Source organism: Lytechinus variegatus, chromosome 1 (assembly GCF_018143015.1).
Source record: "Lytechinus variegatus isolate NC3 chromosome 1, Lvar_3.0, whole genome shotgun sequence".
NCBI lineage: Eukaryota > Metazoa > Echinodermata > Echinoidea > Temnopleuroida > Toxopneustidae > Lytechinus > Lytechinus variegatus.
The window spans coordinates 6,473,762-6,484,265 of record NC_054740.1 but is presented as its reverse complement, the minus strand read 5'-3'; the positions used below and the strand labels follow the sequence as shown (position 1 = coordinate 6,484,265).

General features: G+C 36.3%; 1 protein-coding gene across 2 annotated transcripts in view; it reads left to right on the top strand.

Annotated features, from left to right (window-relative positions):
* The first annotated feature begins 515 nt into the window (after window positions 1-515).
* The window catches only part of LOC121415326 (coiled-coil domain-containing protein 22 homolog), a 31,676-nt gene continuing 21,687 nt past the window's right edge, over window positions 516-10,504 (top strand). For both annotated transcript variants that reach the window (XM_041608613.1, XM_041608538.1), the window contains exons 1-2: window positions 516-677; window positions 9,108-9,279. In XM_041608613.1, coding sequence (XP_041464547.1) covers window positions 628-677; window positions 9,108-9,279 — 222 coding nt within the window. In that variant the 5' untranslated portion in view covers window positions 516-627. The remainder of the gene's footprint in view (window positions 678-9,107; window positions 9,280-10,504) is intronic.

Sequence of the window (10,504 nt, the reverse complement as noted above, 5' to 3'; positions counted from 1 at the left end):
GAGCACCTTTGAAAAATCAATTTGTGAATCAAATAAAATAATGAAAACTCGATGTCCAAGCTGAAATATGTTTTGTATGTTAACGTCAAAACTTGAAAACTCCATATCAGCCTACTAGTATGATGAGTATTGAGCAAGATGTGTATACTATTGAACAGGCAATGCGAGTGAAAATTTAATGTAGTAACATAAAGCCTTCCCCTCTTTTTTTCTCAACTCTTTCCCCTTCTTTTTTTTCTTTCTTCCCCTTTTCATTCTTTTATGCTCCGCCGCAATAGGGGGGGGGGCTCGCCCCTCTGGATCCGCCTAGTATTGTTAAATGCACACCTAGTTAATACATACTGCATTTCCATTTTCTTGAAATCAGGATAAAAGAGCATTGTAGATTAAATTCCTTGCTCACGGGCATATATGTGCCGCCGCCGGGGCCGGGGATCGAACCTCAGACTTTCTAATACAGTACTAGTAAGCGTAACTTTACTATCGGGCTTTTTGAAACTCCCACCGGATCAGGTGACCACGGGCACGTGACCTACTCTTTGGTGTAGAAATACGTGACAGAACTTCACGGCTAGACTGTCTAAAAATAAAAACTTGGTATTTCTTCCCTTTTCATCCAATTTAGTCATGGAGGAGGTGGATAATATTATCATACACACATTCAGAGAAATCGGATGGTAAGTGATCCTTAAATATTGCCTATCTTCGACTTATTTGATGTCCAGAGTCAGAGAGCTGAGTGTAGCTGTAGGGAGAGTTGGATTTATGTTTCACAATCAGATCTCTGGCCTCGGTCCTCGGGGGTGTGCACTCATTCAATGAACATGGTTATAATATAACCTTGTTCTCAGTTATATCTCCATGTGTGACAAAATGAGGGTGGCAATGTTTGGCTTATTTTCTCTTTTTCTTTGGGGCAAATGCTTGATTTTTTTTACACTGACAGTTTCGGCATTATCGTGATCCAAGTCCCCGGTGACTCGGATCCACGGACAATTTTTCACAACGTAAAACATGTCCTACCTGTTTCTACCAACCTCCATCGTAGGTGAGTGTGACTTGTCTCTTTTCAGTCTCCACCGGCACCAAAGATTGTAGAGCGCCGCGTACGCGAGCTCTACAATCTTTGGTCTATTATAAATCAGATAGAATTGCATCTATATACTTCTTTTCAATCTCTATTGCTTTAGTTAGTAAATTAGTACTTTTCATATAAATAAATCATGATTATTTCATCTTTTTATGTTTCACACACTATGAAATTTGCTTTATTTCGTTTACATTTTTACTAAATAAATCGGCCCCAAGTATATCCCTCGAACAGTCTCAATTGCTTTATTTCGTTGATTCCTAATTTACTAAATAAATCAGGATTGAATCATCTTTTCAATCTCCATTGCTTTATTTCGTAAATTGGTACTTTTCATATACATAAATCAAGATTATATTCATCTTCTTATGTTTCCCACACTATGAAATTTGCTCAGTATTTCGTTTACATTTCTACTAAATAAATCGGCCCCGAGTATATCCCTCTTCTGCAGTCATTGCCTTATTTCGTTTATCCCTAATTTACTAAATAAATCTAAATTGCATCTACTTCTTTTCAGTATATATAGGCTATATTTCGTCGTACTTTTTAATTATGCTATGAATAAATCTCATGATATGTTTGTCATGATTATGCTTTATTTCGTCTATCACGTTTTTACTAAATAAATCAAAATGCATATCTCTCTCTTAACTGTCTCCATTGCTTTATTTCGTAAGGTACGTAAAAAGAATGTCGGTCTATAATTACTCCTCGTGATTCAAGTCCCCTTCATCCGAATTAAACCACTGTGTTACTTGTTTCCTATTTTCGATGATGAATTAAGATCAATAGAATTGAATTAAAACAGTATACTACTCCTCGTGATCCAAGTCCCCTCTCCTAAAAATACAAAACGGCAATTAACCCGTTGATATTCATCTACCCCTCATTTCCCTCCTCTTCAAAACCACTCTGCCACTTTTAGACAGTTTCCTAGAGATGATTAATAAATATTTTCGATAATAAGAATCATTAAAATAAATGAAAATCACATTAAAGACACTATTTAACTGTCTAAAAAAATTGAATTAAAACAGTATATACTACTCCTCGTGATCCAAGTCCCCTCTCCTAAAAATACAAAACGGCAATTAACCCGTTGATATTCATCTACCCCTCATTTCCCTCCTCTTCAAAACCACTCTGCCACATTTAGACAGTTTCCTAGAGATGATTAATAAATATTTTCGATAATAAGAATCATTAAAATAAATGAAAATCACATTAAAGACACTATTTAACTGTCTAAAAAAATTGAATTAAAACAGTATATACTACTCCTCGTGATCCAAGTCCCCTCTCCTAAAAATACAAAACGGCAATTAACCCGTTGACATTCATCTACCCCTCATTTCCCTCCTCTTCAAAACCACTCTGCCACTTTTAGACAGTTTCCTAGAGATGATTAATAAATATTTTCGATAATAAGAATCATTAAAATCAATGAAAATCACATTAAAAACACTATTTAACTGTCTAAATACTCCTCGTGATCCGAGTCCCCTTCCCGTGTTAAGTTCGTCCAATTTCCCATAGGAGGGGACTTGGATAACGAGGAGTACTATTACTCGTGATCCAAGTCCCCTCTCCTAAAAATACAAAACGGCAATTAACCCGTTGATATTCATCTACCCCTCATTTCCCTCCTCTTCAAAACCACTCTGCCACTTTTAGACAGTTCAATAGACATGATTAATGAATATTTTCTATAAAAAGAATCATTAAAATCAATGAAAATCACATTAAAAACACTATTTAACTGTCTAAATACTCCTCGTGATCCGAGTCCCCTTCCCGTGTTAAGTTCGTCCAATTTCCCATAGGAGGGGACTTGGATAACGAGGAGTACTATTACTCGTGATCCAAGTCCCCTCTCCTAAAAATACAAAACGGCAATTAACCCGTTGATATTCATCTACCCCTCATTTCCCTCCTCTTCAAAACCACTCTGCCACTTTTAGACAGTTCAATAGACATGATTAATGAATATTTTCTATAAAAAGAATCATTAAAATCAATGAAAATCACATTAAAAACACTATTTAACTGTCTAAATACTCCTCGTGATCCGAGTCCCCTTCCCGTGTTAAGTTCGTCCAATTTCCCATAGGAGGGGACTTGGATAACGAGGAGTACTATTACTCGTGATCCAAGTCCCCTCTCCTAAAAATACAAAACGGCAATTAACCCGTTGATATTCATCTACCCCTCATTTCCCTCCTCTTCAAAACCACTCTGCCACTTTTAGACAGTTTAATAGACATGATTAATGAATATTTTCGATAATAAGAATCATTAAAATAAATGAAAATCACATTAAAAACACTATTTAACTGTCTAAATACTCCTCGTGATCCGAGTCCCCTCTCCTAAAAATACAAAACGGCAATTAACCCGTTGATATTCATCTACCCCTCATTTCCCTCCTCTTCAAAACCACTCTGCCACTTTTAGACAGTTTAATAGACATGATTAATGAATATTTTCGATTATAAGAATCATTAAAATAAATGAAAATCACATTAAAAACACTATTTAACTGTCTAAATACTCCTCGTGATCCAAGTCCCCTTCCCGTGTTAAGTTCGTTCAATTTCCCATAGGAGGGGACTTGGATAACGAGGAGTACTATTACTCGTGATCCAAGTCCCCTATCCTAAAAATACAAAACGGCAATTAACCCGTTGATATTCATCTACCCCTCATTTCCCTCCTCTTCAAAACCACTCTGCCACTTTTAGACAGTTTAATATACATGGTTAATGAATATTTTCGATAATACGAATCATAAAATCAATGAAAATCACATTAAAAACACTATTTAACTGTCTAAATACTCCTCGTGATCGGAGTCCCCTTCCCGTGTTGAGTTCGTCTAATTTCCCATAGGAGGGGACTTGGATAACGACAATACTACTCCTCGTTATCCAAGTCCCCTCCTATGGGAGATTGGACGAACTTGACACGGGAAGGGGACTCGGATCACGAGGAGTATTTAGACAGTTTAATAGTGTTTTTAGTGTGATTAATTTTGTCTTATTAATTGTTTTGATCATTGCTTAATCAACTAGGAAGAATATACCGCCACAGGAGAGAAAAGAAAAAGACTATTTTTGTCGTATGAAAAAGTGTCCGAGTCAGTTGTTTTTGTGTTAATGGGAAAACGTGTGGTGGAAGGAAGTCCCCGCTCAGTGAGAAGCTTCGCACAGTTTCGCATCGCGAACAATGAATTTCTTTTGAAAATCTTCCAACCGTGGATTCTATTGAAAGATTGCTGATATTTGAGGTGTGTCTCAAGTTTGTCCCCAGTGACTTGGATGACGATAAGGCCACAGTTTCCATTAGACCTGTTAATTCATACTGCTTGGCTCTTATTTAAATTTGATTCTTTATACCATTTTTTCTTAATTAAAAATAGAGATCAAAAAATGAAAATTTTCTTGCCAAATTACTTTCCACCAATAGAGGGCGTACACAAAAATATGCCCAAAATTCAAATTTTTGAGCGCTCTGGTGAATACAAAAATTATTCCCACATTACTAATGATAAATAAATTAAAACTGTATGAAAATGGGGGTGTGTACCGTTCGATGCGGACGGAGCGCCGCGCCGACGCACAGTGTCAGTGGGCCAGAGAATGAGTTGATTGTTGAAAGTGCGCCAAAATTATATTGCGTGTTATAATTTTACTTTAACATGTTGATAATGGGTAATTTTGGGTGTAGAATCGACTGAACATAATTTAAAGCTGATACCTTGATACCTAGAGTAGACAGCTGGCAGCCGTCTGTTTCGAGGAGTTTTTTAACATTTTTTTTATTTCTCCACGTAACAGACGGCTCGCTATCGTGCAGCCACCATTAGGGGACTTGCTATGCAAAATCCCCCCGTCGGGGCTTTTCAATTTTTGTCTTTAATGAACAAAAATTTCGAAAATTATAGTGACCAGAGTGCAAATTTATATTCCCTCTTGGCATCAATTGCCAAAAAACAGAGAAAAATGAAGTTAAAAGGAACAAAAACAGTGACTTACCTCGGCTGTCACGCAAATTCACTTCCCCGTTTTATCCGATCTTAAAGGGGAATCCAGCCTTGGCCTTAAACAGTTGTGTTGGGAAGGAGAAAAATAAATTAAACAGAATGGTGAAAGTTTGAAAGAAATCAGCCAAGCAGTAAGAAAGTTATAGCTGCTTTAAAATTGAAATCACTAATACTATGTAGATTCCAAATTGGCAACTGGGTAATTAAATTATGACAAGAGGCAAGGACAACTTTCCCATAGGCCATGTACTTTATTATCAGGGATTTGTGGTTTTCTCCTAAGTACCCATTCCCCCGGGGCAGTAATCTAAATATAACCCAGGTAGTATATCGTTTTATGTCCTCATGAAAGAAAAATATAATTTGAAATAAAACTTTTGGGAAAAATGACATTTTAGCCATAATATGTATTGGAGTCCATGGAAGAGTAGTCCTTGCCTTACATCACTATGACATCACATATGCGGCCAATTTGAAGTCTCCATGGGTAAAGTGATCACCAATATTTACAACTTTTAAAAATTCATAACTTTCTTGTTGTTAGTCCAATATTGTTCAAACCTTCACCTATCAACTTGTCTGATTTTTCTTTTTCTTTTAAAAACAAGTTTTTATTTGGGTTGGATTCCCCTTTAAGTACATAAACATATGGCCATTGAGTCCCCTGTACAGATCGTGCTAGAACTTCGGTCTCTGTATTTGGTGAGTGAAGCCAACGAAGTTCAGCTGAACAACCAACAAAACAGAGACCGAAGCTTTTGGTCTACTTGATACCAAATTTTGATTGGCTACTACTAGTACTACTCTAGTACGGTACTAGTAAAACTTATCTGTGCAAAGACAAATTACGCTTAAAAATGAGCACCGGTACCGTATATAAACTTTGTGATGTGACTGTGTTCCAAGATTGACCAGAGTGAACGTTGGTGTATGCTTCTCACATGCCTAAAAGTGTGTATGAGAACCTGAAAATAATTTTGTGGCATCAAAATGATTATCAGATTAAATAAATATTTTAAAATCTGAAAATATTGAACCGTGCTTTATCAAGCTGTGTAGACTTGGGTAAAACGCAGAGTATATAACACCACAAATGTATCAATATGAGGAGGGTTTTTGGCTGAAATTATTGTACAGATAACTTTTAACTCTGGAAGAGGGGCGGGTAGCCCTAATATGCGTTATCAACCTTCATTTTGTTTACATTATGCCCGGAACTCGTTTTCATGGAATGGAAGGGGAATCGTCCTCGCCGTGCAAAAATGAACGGCAATGTACACCCCATATGTTCTGGGATGACTGCGCGGTATAAAAAAATGACCGTTTTGGGGGTGATGTGTCAAGCAAATTCTGCTCTAACATAAAAACCGGCAGCTAAATTTGGTATCGACCTAAAGCTTAGACATCGGGAATGATGCTGATAGAATCTAGCGGAAATCCAAGCGTTTCTAATGTAAATGCACAAAACATGGATTATCATTTATCAGCCTATTTCAAGGAATAATTATCCTATAAACTAAATTACTATAAACCTCTTGAAAGGTGTCTTTTATCTACTTTGAACCCTTTCACACGAAAAAAAGAATATATCAGGATTATGTTAGAGCCATTTCAGATTCATGCATGAAAAACCTCCTGTGAAATGGCCTGTTTTTCAACTAGGTTTTATCTACGCGGCATTTCCCCCAAAAATGTCACATTCTACGATTTGAGGTGCGAAATTAACCCTTATGGGTCAATCCACGTCAAATCAACCAATTTTTAGACAATTTGTCACCCGACCCCTTTGATTTTATTTAAACTTGCACCAAATGTTCCCTTAAGTGTGTGACGGAAGAAACCAATGCGTGGCCAAACAATCAAGTTTAAATAAAATTGACTAATTTTGGTTGACTGCTGCAGCCAAGTTTGATGAGGTAGAGTACTTATTTTCTGTAGATTGGAAGAACTTATAGTCTTGACACACAATATAATATGACATGGATCTGACTAGCTGTTATTGTGCACAAGGTCGCCAAAAATGGTGTTAATTGTCCAAGTCAATGTTTTCGGGTGCAAGGTCATTGTCATGTAAGAACAATTAATACTAATCAAAATTAGCAAATTTTATTTAAACTTTATTGCTTTGCCATACATTGGTTGCTAAGGGAGGCCGTAACTTAGCAACCGTTTGACCTTGGGGCAAAATATTCTAGAATTTTCCGTCAGATATTTTGGGGCACATTTGGTGCAAGTTTAAAGAAAATCGGAGGGGGTCGGGTGACAAGCATTGGTTGATTTGATATGGACTGACCCTTATGCAAATTCTCGAATGAAATATTTTGCAAGTATTCTTCAAAGTGTTGTCTTTCAGCTGGGCATGAGAAAAATTAAAAATCTGAAATTGTCCAAAGTGACTTTTGGCACACTTTTGTTTCACCCTGGCCCACTGTGCGACGGTATGCTGTGCTGTGGTATATATCTCCTCCCAATCATGATATCCCAAGCATTATGGGGTGTAGGGGTGTTTGGACACTTTGGAATTTTGGCATTATCCTGGTTTAAGTCACTACTCCGTTCACTGCCGTTCATTTCGTCAGTGGCGGTGACTTCTTTCCTCTCCCATTGACTTTGTACACAACGAGCGCACACACACTGACACATGGGAGAAGAGAGATGACTTATTTCAGGAACTGGAAAATCATCCTGTCTTTCTTTGGTGATTTGGTTTAGATATTTTCATAAAAAACAATGACGTGGTTGTAGGTAGACTATATAATTTGGAAATGTGTGTAATCGGAGTGATTTTGAGTAGGAATTTTGAGTTTAGATTGAAATCTCATGTCCCCACGTACTAGATTGAAAAAAAATCTCAGCAAGTGTGCGTCCGGATTATAGAGAGATCCAGATAAGGGGAGGCCGGATAAGAGAGGTCAGACTATTTGATTTGTGACATCATATGTGAGCAGCATTCCTAAATACACAGCAAATGGTAAAAAATCAATGAAATGTCATTTTCTCAGAAAATTGAAATGGTTTTTATTATAACTTTTGTATATCAGTTGATGAATAATTTTACATTCATTCAAGAAAAGAAAACAAAGATAGGCCATCAGGAGCCATTAAAAAGTGAACTTCATGCTTTTTATATTACATAACATATGGGGCAGCTGCTCGTTTATGATGTCACAAATCCAAAACTTAAAATTCTTATAACTTTCTTAATCTTGAACAGATTTTCCTCAAATTTACGCCAATATTTTGTATTTTTTGGGCTATTTTTACAACATGCTTTTCTTCATGGTGAACTTCCCCTTTAAATACCAGTACTAAAAACTGATAAAACAAACTCGTTAACTTTTCCAAAATATACCAAATAGCTGTATAATTGATTGTCCGGACACACAACGGCCTGTCCGGACACATAACAACTGGGTACTGTTGTTAGTGTTACATTAAGAAGAAAAGAAATAGAATTGTGTCTTTATTTATATTTTGTTGGGCTTTGGTAACGTAGACATGATGGATCAGCATTGTTGACCGAGAAATATCACATGCAAATTACATAGCCCCCTACCAAGCCTGCCTCTTGTATTTTATACTGTATTTTCCAAGACTAAAAATATTTTGTCAGACTAGCTTGTATCTCAATATATCTGATGGATCTAAATTATGTTATGTTATCTTGTGGACAGAGAAATTTATGTGCCTTTCTTTGAATATTTTAGCTCTGACATAATGGGTGCTCATTGAAAGTTACAAGAAAATTTCCAAGAAAAGTTTATTTTTAGAATATGGTTTTTGTTTATTACTCTGAATCACTTAGTCTTAAGAATACTTGTGTCAAGACAATTTTCAGAACATAGCCCCTGCTTGGTTCTCCATGGGCTTTGCATGTATACAAGTATGTAGCTACAGTATGTAGAAACATTTCTGAAAAATAAACCTAGAATGCATTCAATGAAAATAATATTTGTTTATTTTATCTTTCAGTGATCTTGATGAGGAGGTCGTGACCCTGCGTCAGTTTACACCTGAGCTTGTTGTTGAAGCATCAGTAAGATGTTTGAGATTGATAGACACCAATACAAATCTTCCTCATACATTACCTCCTGGAATGTCGGCTAGATTCAGGCTTGGTACTGACCTCGCGAATGCACTTCAGGTATGCACCCATTGAAAATCAAGCTCATCTTCAGTATGATTTCAGACTTATGGCTCATTTGTTATCAGCCAACTAATGTTGCATGATTTCAGTAGCTTTTTTTTAAGCTTGTAGACGTAACTTGCCAATGAGGGCTATGAACTAGGACTCCTGATCTGTATTGACCTGTATGCACATTCTAAATTACAAATTTGTTTGTGCGACATTGATAAGGCAACATCTTTTTGTGATTAATAATGTGTTGTGTTCTCTAAATAATGTCTTGCTCCTCACTTCTCTATGGATTTCCTACTTTACTACTACTCCTGCTACTACTCCTACTGCTACTACTACTACTACTACTACTACTACTACTACTACTACTACTACTACTACTACTACTACTACTACTACAACTACTACTACTACATGTACTACTACTATTACTACTACTACTACTACTACTACTACTACTACATGTACTACTACTATTACTACCACTACTACCACTACTACTACTACTACTACTACTACTACTACTACTACCACTACCACTACCACTACCACTACCACTACCACTAGTACTACTACTACTACTACTACTACTACTACTACTACTACTACTACTACTACTACTACTACTACTACTACTACTACTACTACTACTACTACCACCACCACCACCACCACTACTACTACTACTACTACTACTACTACTACTACTACTACTACTACTACTACTACTACTACTACTACCACTACCACTACCACTACCACTACTACTACTACTACTACTACTACTACTACTTCTACTACTACTACTTCCACTGGTGCTGCTGCTACTGCTAATGATAGTAGTACCAGTAGAAGTTGTAGTAGTTGTAGTAATAATGATAAGAATATTAAGAATAATAAAGACAATTTTGATTGCAATCTGCCACTATAAAGCCGTTTACCATGGTACATGTAAATGATAATGTTACAATACAGTCATGTACCTTAAAAGCTTTGTGAGCCGCTCTTAAAAGGATAGTTCAGAAAAAAATGTAAATATCATTTTTTAAGATTAAAAATGTAAGCAATTTATAATGGAATAAAAAGAGATGAAACTTACAAAGCTAAATATATAGAAATAAACCTGTTCTTTAGCAAAATGAAGATGACTTTCAATTTAGGAAGTAATCACAAAATGAATTGACATGTAGCAGTTTCCAACAAAATAGTGACCACCCAAGTGTTCTTTACA